Raw genomic sequence first — 17,750 nt, forward strand, 5'->3', positions numbered from 1 at the left:
ACCGTCTTTGAGGGAGGTTTTAGCCAGTAAACAAATAACTATATTGGAACATACTCCCTACTCACCTGATCTGGCCCCCCTGACTTCTTTCTTTACCCAAGGATAAAGGAAATATTGAAAGGAAGACATTTTGATGACATTCAGGACATCAATTGTAATATGACGACAGCTCTGATGGCCATTCCAGAAAAAGAGTTCCAAAATTGCTTTGAAATGTAAGCTAGGCACTGGTGTCAGTGCATAGCTTCCCAAGGGGAGTACTTTGAAGATGATATTCAGCAATGAGGTGTGTAGCACTTTTTCTAGGATGAGTTCGCAAAGTTAATTGTCCAACCTCATATAGCTGTTAAATACCATTGACCATTGACTATATGTCCTATGCTAAAGTTCACATCATACGCACACACACACACACACACACACACACACACATATAATTATAGTTGACATTCAATATTATTCAACTTCAGCTCCAGCTTCAGGTGTACAGCACAGTGGTCAGGCATCTACACAGTCTATGAAGTGACCCCCCTGATAAGTCCAGTGCCCATCTGGCACCCTACATAATCTTTACAACACTATTGATTATATTCCTCAAACTGTATTTCATACCCCCATGACTATATTGTGACTACTAATTTGTACTTTCTAATCCTTTTACCTTCTCCCCCATCCCCACCCCTCTCCCATCTAGCAACCATCAGGTTTCTTTCCTCTATATCTCTGAGTCCATTTCTGTTTTGTATGTTTGTTTATTCTATTCTTTAGAGTCCACATGTAAGTGAGATCATAATTTAAGAGGATTGAAATTGTACCATGTTCTTTGGTTGCAATGGAATTTAATTAGAAACCAATAACACTAAGATATAAAGAAAAGATTTACATATTTGGAATTTAAAGAGCGCACTTCTAAATAATGCATGGGCCAGAGAAGAAACTACATAGAACTTAGACAATATTTCAAACTGAATGATAATTCAACATATCAAGTTTATGGGAGGCAGCTGGAGTAAAAGTTATTAGTAATGAAGAAACAGTGAAAAATCAATGATCTAGTTTGCTACTTAAAAAGCTAGAAAAAGAAGAGCAAATAGACCCAAAATAAGTAGAAGAAAGGTAATAATAAAGAAGAAATCTATGAAATAGATGACAGAATAAAACTGAAAAACAAAGAGATTTAACATAGCATAGCTATTTGAAAAGAGTAAAGTTCACCAAGAAAAAGAGAGAAAACACAAAGTACCAAAACCAGAATAAAAGAGATCGCTATGATCATTAAGGATAAAAAGGGAATAGAGTGAGCAACTCTACACCAGTGTATTTTACAGCTTAGATAAAAGAGAAAAATGCCTTACCAAAACAGACACACAAAGAAATAGGAAATCTCAATAAGCACCATGTCTTTTAAAGGGTTTGAGTTTTTACCAATAACCCTCACACACACCACCATCACCACCACCACCACCAACAACAAATAATAATAATAATATTTGGGTCCAGATGGTGTTATTAATGAATGCTATCAAATATTTGAGGAAGAAATAAGACCAATTTTATACAACTCTCAAGAAAATTGAGTTTATTTTACGAGGCCAGCGTAACCCTCATCCCTAAACCATACAAAGACATTACAGAAAGAGAAAATCATAGACCAATATCCCTAATGAATACAGACACAAAAAATCCTTAAGAAAATGTTAGCAAACCAAATCTAGCAATATGTAAAAAAGATAATACAACATGACAAGTGAAATTCAGCCCAGGAATTCAAGCTTTAACATTGTAAAGTTCATCAAGTTGACTCATCATTTTAATAAAGGAGAGAAGCCATATTATCATCTCAATAGATGCAGAAAAATGTTATGACAAAATTCAATACTCATCCATGAAAAAAAAAAAATTCATACCAAACTTGGAATAGAAAGAAACTTAATCTCTTTCTTTTCAACGAGGCGGCGGAGCAGCCTCCCCAGCAGACATAGAGATGCAGATCTTTGTGAAAACCCTGACGGGCAAGACCATCACATTCGAGGTCGAGCCCAGTGACACTATTGAAAATGTCAAAGCCAAAATCCAAGACAAGGAGGGCATCCCACCTGACCAGCAGCGTCTGATTTTTGCGGGCAAACAGCTGGAGGATGGCCGCACTCTCTCAGACTATAACATCCAGAAAGAGTCCACTCTGCACTTGGTGCTTCGTCTGCGGGGTGGTGTCATTGAGCCTTCCCTCCACCAGCTTGCCCAGAAGTACAACTGTGACAAGATGATCTGCCGCAAGTGTTATGTTCGCCTGCATCCTCGTGCTGTCAACTGCCGCAAGAAGAAGTGTGGCCACACCAACAACCTACGCTCCAAGAAGAAGGTCAAATAAGGACCTTCCACCACCTCGGCTTACAGGGTGGCCTCCTGCCCAAACCCCTTGGCCCTGGGGTTTCAATAAAGTTTCCCTTTTGTAGACTGGAGCAGTAAAAAAAAAGAAAGAAAGAAACTTAATATCATAAATGACATCTAAGAAAAAAGTACAACTTCATATCTAATAGTGATATATTGGATAGTTGCCCTCTAAGATTGAAAGTAAGACAAACGTGTGCTTTCACCATTTCTATTTAACACTGTACTGGAAATCCCAGCCAGGAGATTAAGAAAAAAAAAAAAAGTATAAAAAATGGAAAAGAAGTAAGACTGCTTTTAGTTACAGACAATATGATTGCTTATGTAGAAAATTCTAAGTTATGTACAAAATAGCAACTAGAAATACATAAATTTAACTATATCATTGGATACAAGATCAATGCACAAAAATTAATTGTGTTTCCATATAGCAGCAACAAACAATTTGAAAATAAAATTATCTAAACCAATTCCACTGACAATAGCTTCAAAAATATTTGGGAATACATTTACAGAAGATGTGTACAACCTGTACACAGAAAGCTTACAAACTATTGTCAAGATTAAATAAGGAAGATCTAAAATAAAACCATCTCATGTATTGGAAGACTCATTTTGTTACGATGTCAATTCTTCTGATTGAGCTCTACATTCAATGCCATGCCAATTAAAATCCCAGCAGGATTTTTTAATTGAAAATTTTATTTTATAAAAAGTTTATATATAAATACAAACAGTTTCTTTAGGGAAAAAAAAAGAACTGTTGAAGGACCTAAAATATCTGCTTTCAAGCCTACTAAAGCTACAGTAATCAAAACAAGGTAGTATTGGCATGAGAGTAGATAAATAATAGATCAATGGAACAGAATATAGAGTCCAGAAGTGGACCATATATAGGGTCAATGGAATTTCACCAAAGGTATTAAGACTATTCAAAGGGAAAAGAAAGTCTTGTCAATAAATGATGTTGGAACAACTGGATAAATGTATGGAGAAAAATGAAAAAATGCCAAACTGATACGAGTGTGGAGCTGGAAGCTCACTCAGGTGTCCTTCTCTCCTCCTACCTACTCTCCAACCCAGGGGTGTCCAAACTTTTTTCAACGGTTTTCACCAAGGGCCATATGCGGTAAAATACACAAACAGCCGGGCCACTCACTCGAGGTGAAGTACGTATTGCCTCATCTGGTTTATTTAAGTAAACTAAATATATTTTTGGAATTTGCTGCGGGCCAATTACCAATGGATTTCGAGCCACAGTTGGCCCACGGGCCGCAGTTTGGACACCCCGCTCCAACCCTTAAAATCACCCTGTAAGCACTGCAAAAGCAGGCCATAGACTTGTTTGAGGCGAGCTGCTCCCAGCCATGCTGTAAAACCTCAATAAGGCCCATGTCCGCAGGCTTTTAAAAGAATTTACATTTAAAAGGATTACAGTAAATAGACTTATTGTGGTGATCATTTTGCAGTATATACAAATACTGAACAGTTATGCTGTACACATGAAACTAATATAATGTTCTATGTCAATTATACCTCAATAAAAAAATAAAAGAATAAAAAGATTACATCAGATGTAAGCCGAACACTAGCCTTCAACTGAAGGCTTTAGCTCAGGCTGCTAACTGTCCCTCTGGTGAGCACCTTACACAGGTGCATTTGCAGATGGCTGGTCACCCCAGCCTCCCCCTGATGCCCCCACCCCAAGAAGGCCTCACTCCCTGTTCTCTGCACTACCTAATCTGCTGTTAATCCTATTCAGTGTATTTTTTTATTTTCGCTATTGTATTTTGTGTTGTTGTTTTTTTCAATTTCTAGTTCTTTTTGGATCTCTAGTATCTTCCGTCTCTTCACTCACGTTCACATTTTCTTTTACACCTCTGAGAATTTTTATAAGATGTGTAACAGTTGTTTAAGGTCTTTATTTATTCATTTCATTCTTGGTCACTTCCTGACCTGTTTTCTTTGATTGGATTTCCTCCGGTTGTGGAGATATTTTTCTTCTTTTCATGCCAATTCATTCATTACTGTTGCAAGATAGACATTGTGAATTTTACTTTCATTGTCGTCAAGGTCCCTTGCTAGTGGGTGGTGAAAGATTCATAAGGTGCAAAGGAATGGAAGTTAGAAAGTTTACTTAAGAAAAGAAACACTGGCAGAGGTGATCCCCCAGGGCAGGGAAAGGAAGGTGCCATTAAACTTGTTATCAAAGCCTTTGTATATGTTATATAAATTTAAGTTGGAGCCACCACCCCGCCCCACTCAAACGTTTCTACTTTCTGAGGCTCCTTTCTGTTTATCCATAGCTGGTCATCATTTGGTACTGGATTATGTTGTGATTTTCTAAAGAGTGTTGGATATTGTTCCGGTCACATTTAAGAAAATTAAAAATCAGTTTGCTCCTCTAAGTCTAACTTCTAACTTTATGTTTTATATACACTCGCCTTATTTGTGGGCTAAACCCATTAACTACCAAGAGTTTAGTAATTCACTTCTGAAAACTAGCCAGCACATCTTATATGCAGTCTGCCCACCAGGGTGAAAGGGAACATGAACGATTCCCAGCCCTGGTGGTCCTCCATCCTTGTCCAGCCTGCTGATTTCCCATGGTCTCTTCTCAGCCTGGGCTGGCCCCTCTGACGTGCACAGACCAGCACTCACCCAGACACTGGATAGGCCCTCTGTACGTCTCCAGAGTGCCCTGTCGGTGCAGTGCCTTCTTCTCCAGTCCTCTGTCCTGCATTCGGCCACTGGGAACTCCGATATGTGTCTGCTCAGCAAAGGCCAGCAGCCTCCCGTTGGGTCCCTTCCCAGAACTGCAGCCTGTGTCTGTCCTTAGGCACCTACTGAGGCCCCCCCTAGGCTCACCTCATTTGTGTCCTGGGGAAGGCAGCCGTTAACCACTAAGCAGTTGATGCGCCCTTCATTCTGAGAAAGTCTGGGCCCTAGGGGGAGAGAAACAAATGGCCCCGAGTTTATCCTGCTGCAGGGAGCTCACAGTCTGGTAGAGATGAAACCAGAGCCTCAAATAACAGAAAACTCCATGAGATCCCACCACTCTGGATTCACCCACCTCCAGAGAGACTGTGATGGCAGCTGTGAATGTCATTCTTGTCATTTTGTCTGACAAAGATGAGGCCATGGAGTCGTAAGACCTCAGGTTATGTTATTTTTGGCCTGGAGGATGTGGTTTTCATTAAAATCAGCATTGTTGGTAATGATCTCACGAACTACTGCTTTGGCTCAAATTCAGTGCTAACCGTTTACTGAGCTCTCTTCTAAGCACTGTATGTGCTTATTAACTCATTTTATTTTCACAACGACCAAGCTGTGGAGGAACCTTTATTGTCCTATTTCCGGATGAGCTGTTGGAACCTGGAAAATTCACTTGGTAGAGGGGCTGGTCAGCGGTGACAAGCAGCCTCTCTGAGTCTCCTGCTGTTGAATCATCAGGTAAGAGCTCGACCAAGAGGCCTGCACTCACCTCACACGGGGTCACCGCTGGAGGGATCCCCCTGTGAGATCATCTAATACAACCTCCTTATTGCAAGAATGATAAACATGTTTAGAGAGGAAGAGAAGTGGCTTCCTCAGAATCACAACGCTAGTTGATGGCTGGTCTGAACCAGAAGCCAGGTGGCTTAATGTTAACTAGCTATCTTTGTACACCTAAAAACAACAACAACTCCCCCCTCCCCAAATTCACAAACCTGGGCTGCCATGAGCTGCTGTGTGCTGCCAGGAGCAACCGGTGGCCAGCGTGAGTGGCCAGCAACCATCGTGAGCGGCTGACAGCCAGAGAGAGCTGCTGTGAGCTGCCGACCAGTGACCGACTGCCTCAGCCGGGGGGAACACCAGGCTCATAACACCAGCATGGGCCAGGGAGCTGTGTCCTACACAACTAGACTGAGAAACAACGGCTTGAACGAGTGGGGTGGAGGAGGCGGAAGAATGGGTGGGGGGGGGGAAAGTAAGCCTGAAGAGGGACTGCCCAGGCCTGCATCCTGTCCCCAGGAACCACCCAGGCTCATTCCCTAGAAATAAATCAGTGTCCAAACACTCCTAAAAAGAGGAAGTAAGATCCACAGCTGGTTCCTCACACGTGCGTAAACTGTTGAAACCTGTCTGTTACTTGAACTCTAGCCTCATTATAATATAATTAAAATAAAATCAATATTAAGGCTTGCCCCACCCCCTGTGGATTTTTCTGTATGCATTCTGGATAAGAGCATGCACAGAAAGAAACTAGTTATATAATCAACATATGTCAATCAAATGACCTCAGTCTATATGTCACATCTCCTGATGTAAGGAAATTTACCTACCCTTTTCTATATAAGAAAAAGCTAACCTCAAGTTAGGTGCAGATGTCTGCTCTGGCAACTTGTATGCTGGCGTCTTTCATCTTGAATAAACTGGCCTTAATCTCTTACTTTTGAGGCTGTGAATTCCTTCACCTTTTTTGAATGACCAGGGGTTAATTCCAATGACACAATAGCTGCTTAGTTTGAAATCAATAGGGCAGATTTCAATGTTTGTTTAGTTAGATTAGTCATTAATCGGAAGTTACAATCGTTTGTTACTTGCATCACTTGCATACTTGTGGGGTGTAAGGGGTGAGGAGGGTAAGCAGCAGCGGAAGAAAAACTAAATCTAGTTAATGATTCATCTCTGCTTGGAGGCAGGTTCAGTAGAATCTGTAAACCACAAAACTGGAACAGCTCTGTTTCTCTCTACACTCTCACAGGTCCATGGATTGACTCGCCCTCAGATCTCAGGTACACACCCTTGGTCCCTCAAGCAGAGACACCCACACAGTACAAAATCTTCTCCCCCAACCCCACTTGATTTTGCAGCACCCCCCCCCATTACTTTGACTTCATAACTGTCTGTGATCCTGTCCATGCTGAATTTTCCATCTATGTCCACCAGTGTCCTTGCCACCCATGGCCTTGTCAACTCTGTCTGAGCAGCTCCTCCAGGCTGTAAGGCTTGCGGCGAGATAATGAGTCTAGTCAGGCGGGTTGAGAAGAGTGCTTTATTCTGAGCTCCCAGGCGAGGTTCACCCGTCCCCAGACCGGGGCGGCGAAGTCACGCCCAGGGTAGAGGGAGGGAGGCATATGTGCGATTTTTGGGGTGGGGGTTGGCTGAGTGAGGTGGCAGATGAGCAGGCCCCCCTAGCAGCAGATCGGGCACGAGCGGCTGTGTCCGGAGCTGCTTTTCGCACCAGCGGTCTGCTGCCTTTTCTGGGAAACGCCAGGGGCCTCAGTCTCTGTCAGGCGAGGAAAGGTCTAATTTAGCAAAGGGGTATGACTTGGCTCCCGGCCGCTTTGACCATGCCCACAGCTGACCTAACACAGGCTCTTTGCACCTTTGTCTCTGCCTCAGTTCCCTGTGACCCAGAAATCTCCTAAGGAAAGGAAGGGCCATGTCCGGTCCCTGACACTTCCCAGGACCTTGTACAGTGTTACTCACCAGGCTCCAGACGTGCCTTCCTGAATGAGTGGATAACATGGCCTCTAAAATGGCCACCTGAAAATTAATCAGTGTTATTCACTGTATTAACAGTGTGGGGAAGAAAAACGTTATGGACTTGTTAGTTGATGCAGAATAAGCATTTGACAAAATGTATCACCCATTCATGATAAAAAAAAAAGTTCTCTTTATGTGAGGAACAGAAGGGAACTAACTCAATTTGATAAAGTTCCTGTGTAAAAAAGCCACAGGTAACATCATTTAAAATGGCCAAATCTTGAATGCTTTCCCTCAGTTACTGAGACCAACCAAGGGGGTTCATGTTGATCACAATCTAGTCAGGATTATGTTCAGGGCCCTGGCCAGAGGAGAAAAGCCTAAAGATCAGGAAGGAAGACATTATCTTCATTTGCAGAGAACTTCCAGAACTAATAAGTGAATCTAGCAGGTCATAGGTTGCTAATCAGGTAACACAAAAGCCAGAGGATTGTGTGAGCAGAAAAAGGAGTCACAGACTGAACTCAGAGGAGGCCCTAGCCTGGAAAAGGGAGGGCTGGAGGGACACATCAATTCTTTTATGTGGAAGAGGGCTGCATTTTATCTTGTTGAGATCCAGCCAAGCTGAGTTCAACATAGTCTGTTTTTGCTTTCACCTTCTTCTTTTTAAAATTTAACTTTCTAACTCAAAACACTCTCAAATTACAGAAAATTTGCAAAAACTGTACTAAATACTTTATCTTGAACCATTTGAGAACGAGCCAGTGAGAAAATGTGCATCATTCCTTAACACTTTAGTGGGTATTTCCAACAAACAAAAACATTCTCCACCATAACCACAATACAACCTTAAAAATCAGAAAAATTAACATCAGTGTAGTACCAGCTAATCCTCAGACCTCATTCAAATTTCTCCAATAGTCCATATGATATCATTTATTGCACAGAGATCCTATCCTGAATTGCTGTTTTATCTTTTTCTGTGACTCTTTGGTTTTTAGTGGGATATTGATAAGCTATTTTGGAGGACATTTTGTCAAGTGCCTTTTTAAACTCAAAGATCATTACTTAATGTTTGATCCTGTATCCTCTTTTTAAAAAAGTTTGCTCATTGTGTAATTCTTATTTGTAAAAGTGTGAGAGAGAGTGTGTGTGTATGTGTGTGTATGAACATTCCACCCAATAGAAGAATACACATTTTACTCAGGGGCACATGAAACATTCTCCAGAATGTACCATATGTTAGGTCACAAAACAAGTCTTAATTTTAAAAGACCAAAATCACAGAAAGTATCCTTTCCAATCACAGTGAAATGAAATTAAACATCAGTAACGGAAGGAAAACTGGAAAATGTGGAAATCAAACAATGCACCCTATCATGTAGCTATCCAGTCGCTGTTGCCCCGGGACCATTTGTTGAGAAGACTATTCTCTCCCATGGAATGGTCTCAGTACGATTGTTGAAAAATCAATTGAATATAAATGTATAAGTTTATTACCTGACTCTCAATTCTAATCCATTGATCGGTGTTTGTCGTTTTGCCAATACCACACTGTCTCAAATACCGTTTGTTGCTTGTAGCAAGGTTTGAAATCAAGAAGTCTGACTCTTCTTACTTTGTTTCTTATTCTAGGATTATTTGGGTTATACTTGGCCCCTTACAATTCCACATGAATTTTAGAATTAATTTGTTAATTTCTACAAAGAAGTCAGCTGGGATTCTGATAGGGATTGTATTGAATCTGAAGGTCAGTTTGAGGCATATTCTCTTCTTAACAATGTTAAGACTTCTGATCCATGAACATAAAATGTTTTTCCTATTATTTAGATCATCTTTAATTTCTTTCAACAAAGTTTTGAAGTTTAAAGATTAAGTTTTGCACTTATTTTTGTTAAGTTTTTCCTACATATTCAATAATTTTTAATGCTGTTGTGAATGAAATTGTTTTCTTAATTTTATTTTTGGATTGTTCATTGCAAGTGTATAAAAATATAATTGATTTTTGTATGTTGATCTTGTATCCTACAGCCTTGCTATACTTGTTTATTATTTTTAACACCTTTCAGCAAATTCCTTAGGATTTTCTATGTATAAGATCATGTCATTTGCAGATAGAGGTAGTTTTATTTTTTCCTTTCCAATACGGATTTTTTTTTTTTTTTTGGACTAATTGTCCTGGCTAGAACTTCCAGTACAATGTTGAATTGTTGGGAACAGACACCATTAAATATGATGGTAGTTGTGGTTTTTGTAGATGCCCTTAATCAGGTAGAGGAAATTGATTTCTATTATTTGTTTGGTCAATGCCTTTATCATGAAAGGATATTGGATTTGGTCAAATGTTTTCTCTGCATCATTTGAGATGATCATGTGACTTTTGGACATGATTTATTATAGTAATTTATTTTGGGAGTTATACTAACAATGAATTCCTGGATAAAACTCACTTGGCCATGGTGTATAATTCTTTATATATGTTGCTAAATTCTATTTTGTGGATTTTTGCACCATATTTGTAAGAATTACTGGTCTGTAGTTTTCTTCTGATGTCCTTTTCTGGTTTTAAAATTAGATTAACACTGGCCTCATAAAATGAATTGGGAAATGTTCCCTTCTCTGCTATTTTTTAGAAGAATTTGTAAATAAGTAGTATTAATTCTTCTTGAAACGTTTGGTACAATTCAATGGTGAAGCCACCTGGGCCTAGTCTTTCCTCTGAGGATAGTTTTTTTTATTATTATTATTACTAGTTCAATCTCTTTACTTGTTTCAGGTTTATTCAGGTTGTCTATTTCATCTTGAGTCAGTTTCAGTAATTTGTGTCTTTTGGGAATTTTTTCATTTCATCTAAGTTTTCTAATTTGTTGGCATATAGAAGTACATAGCATTCTTTTATAATCCTTTTTATTTCTGTGAAGTGGGTACTAATAATCCCCTCTCATTTCTGACTCTAATAATTGGAGTCTTCTCTTTTTCATAGTCAGTAAGCTGTTGTCAATTTTGCTGATCTTCTCAAAGAACCAGCTTTGGATTTCATTGATTTTCTCTGTAGTTTTTCTAGTTTTCATTTCTGCTCTAATCTTGTGTTTTCTAGGTCTAGTTGATTTATAGTGTTGTTCAAGTCTTCTATTTCCTTGATCATTTTTCTAGTTTATCATGAATTCTTATAGCTTAAGGAAATTATACTTTTAAGTGTGATATGTGGTCCAAGTATTTTCTTCTTGTTTGTTTTTATCTTTGTCGTAATTTCTTCCATGCAGAGTTCTCTTTTTAATTTTTATATAGTTGATTTTATTCAAGTTTTATAGTTTCTTGTCACACTGAAGAAGTCTAGACTTGTATGAAAATTTTCTCATATTTTTGTAGTACTATTATGGTTTCATATATTACAATTAACTCATTGATCTAACTAGTCTTAATTTTCTATTAAGAGCATAAGGAAGAAACTATATTATGTTCCAGCGGTCATCTTAGTTGCTCCAGCACTGTTATTGAATAGTCACATTTTTTATCATTGACAGGAAGTGTCATCATCATAACATTATTAAGGAAAGTTTTCGAAAGTGAGATTCTCTAGAGTACCTTTCAATATGACAAATATGAATCAGAGGAGATGGATAGAGAGATTTTGTAGGGAGAATGAGGTTACCTGAAGGAGCAAAGGCCTGGAGGTGAAGGTTGAACCTTGAGACATGGGCTGTCTGGTAGCAACAGCTCCTGCATAATCTTGGTTTAGAGCCTGGAGAATGCCTCTGCGTTACAGGGAAGCTTTGGGCCCCCTTTCTTTGGGTCAATGACTCTGTACAGGTAGGACCCATTTCTCCTTCCATTTTCTGGCCACGGTAGATGGCATAAGCTTTGACTGGTGGCTTTTCCCCCATTGTTGTATTATTTCTGCTCCTCTTTGTGTCTTCCACTGACTAGGAGCTCAGTGAGGACATGAATTAGTACTTTCTTCTATAAGTTGGCAGGGCCACAGGCTGTGCTGTCCAATACTTTAGGCACTACACCTGTGCAGGAATGGAGCACTTCAAACAGTTTCTCTGAATGGAGATATGTTGTGAATGAAAACTGCACACTGGATTTCAAAGGCAAAGTGAGGGGACCCCTCAGCAGACAGGAAAAGATTGCTCTTGCTCTGATCTTCCGTCCAGTGACATGAGCAAGAGGTTGCTCCCTCTTTCTCCTCCTCTTACCTCACAGAACCCATTTTCAACCTCCCTGTATCTATACCCAGGTGCCCCAATGGGATGGTCAAGGCCAGGAATTGTACTCCCTGGAGCGACCTCCAGTGTGTCAAACAAGAATCAGGTACCCAGGCCATCGGGGAGGCACCGGTTCCTGGAAAGCCAGTGACCACCAGCCTGGGGCCGCCCACCACTCCCTCTCCCTCCTCAGGCAGTTCACAGTGGGTGATTGCAACTGGATTGGTACTTGCAAGTATTCTGCTGCTGCTGCTGCTGCTGCTGCTGAGTGCATATGCATGTGTACGTTGTCACTGGAGACCCAGCCTTCAAGGTGAGGTTGGTGGGAGGATAGGGAGGCGCTGCCACTCTCTGCTGCCTCCCTCACTTCCTGCTGTTTCTCAGACAGAAAGACCCTTCCCTCCATATCTCAAATCCCTGTTGTTCTCTGGCCTGATTTCATCTCCTTCTCTGTGACCACCCTCCACCTCCCACCTCACCTGCACCTCTTCAGGGTTGGGATCATCAGTCCCCCTGTTTCAGGGCTGACAGTCACTTTCATCTCCCTGGCCAAGTCTGGGAAGGCAAGACCTGTTCTTCAGGGCCCCCAGCAGGGCAGAGAGGTGTCAATTGGATGACAAAAGTCAGGAGGAGAGGGTCAGGTGGAATTATATAGCTTTGGTCAGAACTGAGTCCAACAGACATTTGATAGTGTGTTTATTTTTACTTCTTTCCCTTTCTCTCCCCGTCCTGAGAGTGTTCCAGAGTTGGACAGTCCCTTCCTTGTCACCAGGCTCCAGAGCTGCTTGTTCAGTGTTTGAGCCCCCAGCCCAGCACTGTCCCCAGCGCTGTCCTATGGAAGGAGCTGCTGCTGAGAGGGCTCTCCCCACTCTAAGGCAGACACCCCTTCTCTTCCAGGAGACCCCGAGTGCGTGAACACAGTGAGTTGGTTTCTCCAGGACCTGGTAGCATCAGCCCTCAGGAACTGCTTCCTACCCACAGCAAGGCCTTGGGTGGGCATGGTCCCAATTTGTCCTGTATTGCTGCCCCTGGCTGTCTCAAGTGTCCTGGGGGGCCTGGGCTGACTGTAAGAGGTAAACTGGCCCTTTGGGAGCAGCGACAGGCCTGGGGTCAGTGCCAAGCACTGCCCTTCCTGCTGCTTGTGATACCCTCACCCATAGCCCTTAATCCTGGAGTATGAGGGTGTCAGGCAAAGGTGCTGAACCCCCTTCGCACAGCACCAGGGTTCTGGTGCCAGCAGCAGAGTTCTGGATGTGCTGACCCTGTGCCAGCCTGAGGGGACAGCCTTGGGAGGGTATGGTGCAGCAGAACCCACAGTTTGCCCTGAAACCCTGCGTGGAGCCTGGGTGTGGACTCCTGAGTCAGCTCTTTGCCTTCCCAAGGTCTTTTTCTGGCGTTGGTGTCCCCCAAGAGGGCGTGGCATTCTGGACAATTCCCGCAACAAGATCATCAGCAACAGAGGCTCACTGTCCACTCAGGCCTCTGAGCAGGAACTGGGACACCAGGAGCCTGCAGAGCTGGAACGTGTCCTCATACAGCCCCCGGTGGAAGCAGAGCGTCTGCTGGTGAGTGGGTGATGTCCATGAGGGGCCCTGGCCTTCTCCTTGTCCAGGACTGTGGTAGAAACAAGGGAAGCCCAATGCTGGTCTGGTCCCCTGTCCCCTGGGGATGTGGTGATGGAGGGAGACCAGGACCTGCAGGGGAAGGGGCCGCATGCACAGGGAGCCCGCCACCCGATATGTGGACTGTCAGCTCTACGGAATATGTGGGTCTTCCTGTCTGCCCAGTTCTCACTATATCCCCAGAGCCTGGAACAGGCAGGCACAGAATGGGTGCTGCCATCTTTGTTGTAGGCTTGGTGAGGACTGCGTAGTATTCCAGTGTGTGATTATTACATAATTTCGTAATTCCTCATTACAATAATTTAAATTTATTTTCAAAATTATCATAACATTGAATATATTTGAAAATAAATCTATATCCATTTTCCTAATCATGTCTGTAGGGTCACTTCCTAGTAGTAGAATTTGGTCAACCCAAAGGAGTACATTTGTACTGTAGCTTCACACACACACAAGCACACAGACAGTCATACACACACACAGAGATTTGGTTCATATCACTTCAGTAGGTTTGATCAGGTGTTGTGGGCTTTTGTTTTTTCATTTTTTTTCTAACTAGGAAAAATTAATTGATTTGAGCTTGTAATTCTTTGTTTTGACTATTTTTGCATACGATTTTGGTCTTGTCCATTAGAGTCTTTCTAAGAGACATGCTCTTGTGCCCATGCAATTTCTCACGTACAGAAACTAAGTTCTTAATCTCTTGTCCTTTCACTGGTCTAATATTTTAATATAGAGAAGTTTTAATTTTTGACTAGTGAAATCTGTGGATACATTTACTTTGTAGAAAGTAAAGCTCAGAAAGACATTTCCCCAACATAAGAAAAGAATGGAATTCTCTAATGTCATGGGGAGTTGTGTTTTTTTTTTCGAGATTATTTTTATTATTTTAGAGATTAAATTTTTAGCATGTAGCTGTAACCTAAATGGAATTCATTTTGTGATTAACATAAAGTGAGCTGCGCCCTAAATTGTTCTGAGTCACTTTCTGCTTCTTAAATTGTTCTGAGTCACTTTCTGCTTCTTCCAACCCCATTAGTAAGCGACTCCCATTTCCCTCTGTTTTTGATTGTTCTGAGTCACTTTCTGCTTCTTCCAACCCCATTAGTAAGCGACTCCCATTTCCCTCTGTTTTTGATTTGTTTTTGGTCACAAGTCAAATGTTTATGTAGACGTTGATCTCTTTCCATCTAGACTGTTCCTTTTTGTTTCTTTCATACATCGATACACATTTTACTTCATAAAATGAATGTAAAAAAATAAAACAAACATAAAAAAGGCCAATATTCCCTCCATTCTGATTAACTACTTTGACATTTTAAAAAAGACATCAATACATGTTCAAAGGGAGAAATTTTAATAGTACAGAAAGTTTCTCAGAGAACAGAGACCTCCTCATTCTTTCCTCAGGACCCCTCTCCCCTTCTTTATTTTTGGGAAATACTGTAGATAATTTCTTATGATTCTTAACCAAAATCTTTATACATGTGCCATGTATATGTATGTATACATATATGTATATATGTACATTTTGTTTAATGAAAGGTATTATATAATATACTCTTCCCAATGAAATTTTCTAATATATTTTAATATCTCAAAAAGCAAATACAATTTCCTTACTTTTTCAAAACATATTTTACCGAGGTAAAATTTGAATTGTTTCATAAGATTTCCTCTAACCCCCTCCCCAAAAAAATAATTGGAATTTTTATCAAATTTACATTAAATTTAAAAATGTAATCTAAGAAGAATTGAGATATTGTCCATTTTTAATATTTTTCTTATCAAAGAAGATAGCATTTCAAGTCAAACATTTTATTATAACTCAGCTAAGATTTGTGTTTTTCTTCATATAAATTATTCTACTTTCTTGTCAAGGCTGTTTTCTTTGTGTTTTAAGTTTTGTAACCTATATAAAATGGATCCTCTTGTAATTACATTTTCTAACATACTGTTTCTGCTATGTTTTAAATGCTCACCTAGATATACACTGATATTTAAGTATTGTTATTTAAACCTCAAGATTTAAAAAATAGTCTTATTGATAATAACGACGATTCTTCCTGCTCCATCCAAGAATCTACCTCTTTTATTTCACTTCTGTATAGGCCAGAACTTTCGAAACAATGTTCATCCTCTACTATATAACCACAAAGAATTATGTTGGTTCTTAATTTCATATAGAAATTCTTATTCTGGATGCAGCCTTCTATGCTGAGATGGTTTAAAAAATCAAAATTGGTGTTTTATTTTACCAAGTATCTTTTCAACCTTCATGGAGAAGCAGATGCTTTCATTTCCTTATTTACATTATTGATTTGGTACACTATTATTGATCAAGGACCTTTGTATTTATGGAATAAACCTTTACTTTAGATATTCCAAAATGCCCTCATATATATTCTCACTCCTTCCTTTCCCCCTTGATGCCTTCAGGCTTGCCATACATTGTGGGTCTCCCACCCTGACTCTGGATTTCCAGGTGAGGTTCTTGGGGAACTGGAATTTCAGCCCCTCCTCCCTCCTTTTCCTTCCCCCACGGAGAGGGACCCCAGCCCTGGCTGGCTCCCCCACAGCCTCCCCAGTGGCTGTCTGGGTTGCACCTGGGCCTGAGGGGCTCCTGCATGGTGCAGACCAGCTCTGACAGAGCAGTTGGGAAGGGGCCTTGGGTCCATGAGGGGTGAGCTGGCCCATGTTGCTGGGATTGATTGGCCCCTCCTGTGGGCTTCCTGCACATCCTGGGCCACCTTCACTCTCTCTCCCCACAGGCCTTTCTGCATGGTCATCAGTGGGCAGATGGCTCAGGTCTGCAAGCTCATGGACACACATTTCCCCTCCCTTGGACTTTAGGCCACTGCTCTCCCTCTAAGCTAGAGTTCCTGAGAGGCCCCATGGCCCCACCTGTGTCTCTGCAATTTTCTCTCTACAGACACACACACAGTTTTGGTTTGAACCAATAGTTGAATAGTTTTGATTTGACATCGCCACTGTTTTGTTTTCATTTTTACTAGCTAGGAAAAAAATTACTTGGCCATTTCTCTGTTTTTTTCTTTCTCATGAGCATTTCTGTTTATTGACTTGTGTTTCACACGTTTTATTTGTTTGAATCTATTCAAATGAACTTTTTATGATTTTTGTCTTGTCTGTGAAGACATCATGTCATTCATTTTCTCAAATGCAGATAACAGATTCTTAGTATGTTTCCATTTTTATTTCCAGAAGTTTAAATTTTTAAGGAGTTAAATTCTATGCATTTTTTTAATTGATCATAAGCTTAGAAAGTCTTTCATCCACCATTAGAGAAATGAACTTCTCTAATTTCTTAGGAGGCCTCTAAAATGATTTGGTTTATGGATGGACACTTGTATCATTAGGGAGACCACCTCAGGGAAGATGTAGATGCCTGATCACTGCACTGTCACCTGCAGCTGAAGATGAACAATAACGAATGTCCACTACAAGTTTATATATATATTATGTATATATATGTATGTATATAGTTACAAGAAGCGGAGTACAGCATTAGGAATAGAGACAGTGGGAATGTCATGGCTGTGTGTGATGTCAGAGGGATAGTGGATGGGGGGAGAGGGATTGACACAGTGAGAGGGATATAAATGATAAATGTCTAACTATTACATTGTTTTGTGAACCGGAAACTAATAAATAAAAGTAAAATGATTTGGTTTATGGCATATAGCTATTTATCTACATAGAAAATGTGTTGGTTGTGATATGAAGTGTGGATTTACTCTGATTGTGCTGAGTCAGTCTCCTTTAACTCCATGTAGCAACTGATTCTCCCACTTCCTTCTGCTTTTAGTCCCTTTGTCACAGGTCAAATATTCGTGTGGACCTCGGTCTCTTTCCACCCTGACTATTGTGTTTCATTCCTTTCTTGCATCAACACCACATGTTTTTTTAAATAAAGAGAAGGTATAAAACCAAAAAGAAGTGTCCAATAATCTCCCCCATCGGGGTTAACCACTGTTGATCTTTATAAAAGACATTAAAACATATTCAATGAGAGAAAATTGAAACAATACAGAATGAT

At 40.6% G+C, this 17,750-nt stretch overlaps 1 protein-coding gene across 1 annotated transcript; it reads left to right on the forward strand.

Moving 5' to 3' along the window:
- Positions 1-1,564: 1,564 nt before the first annotated feature.
- Positions 1,565-2,457, forward strand: LOC308509485 (ubiquitin-ribosomal protein eL40 fusion protein-like). Its single transcript, XM_081077492.1, has one exon. The coding sequence runs from the start codon at positions 1,985-1,987 to the stop codon at positions 2,369-2,371; it is 387 nt and encodes a 128-aa protein (XP_080933618.1). The 5' UTR covers positions 1,565-1,984; the 3' UTR covers positions 2,372-2,457.
- Positions 2,458-17,750: the final 15,293 nt, after the last annotated feature.

The sequence above is a fragment of the Rhinolophus hipposideros genome (assembly GCF_964194185.1).
Source record: "Rhinolophus hipposideros genome assembly, chromosome: 16".
Classification (NCBI taxonomy): Eukaryota; Metazoa; Chordata; class Mammalia; order Chiroptera; family Rhinolophidae; genus Rhinolophus; species Rhinolophus hipposideros.

Excerpts from the sequence above, each read along its gene's own strand:
- LOC308509485 (XM_081077492.1), top strand. The coding sequence starts at position 1,985 with ATGCAGATCTTTGTGAAAACCCTGACGGGCAAGACCATCACATTCGAG.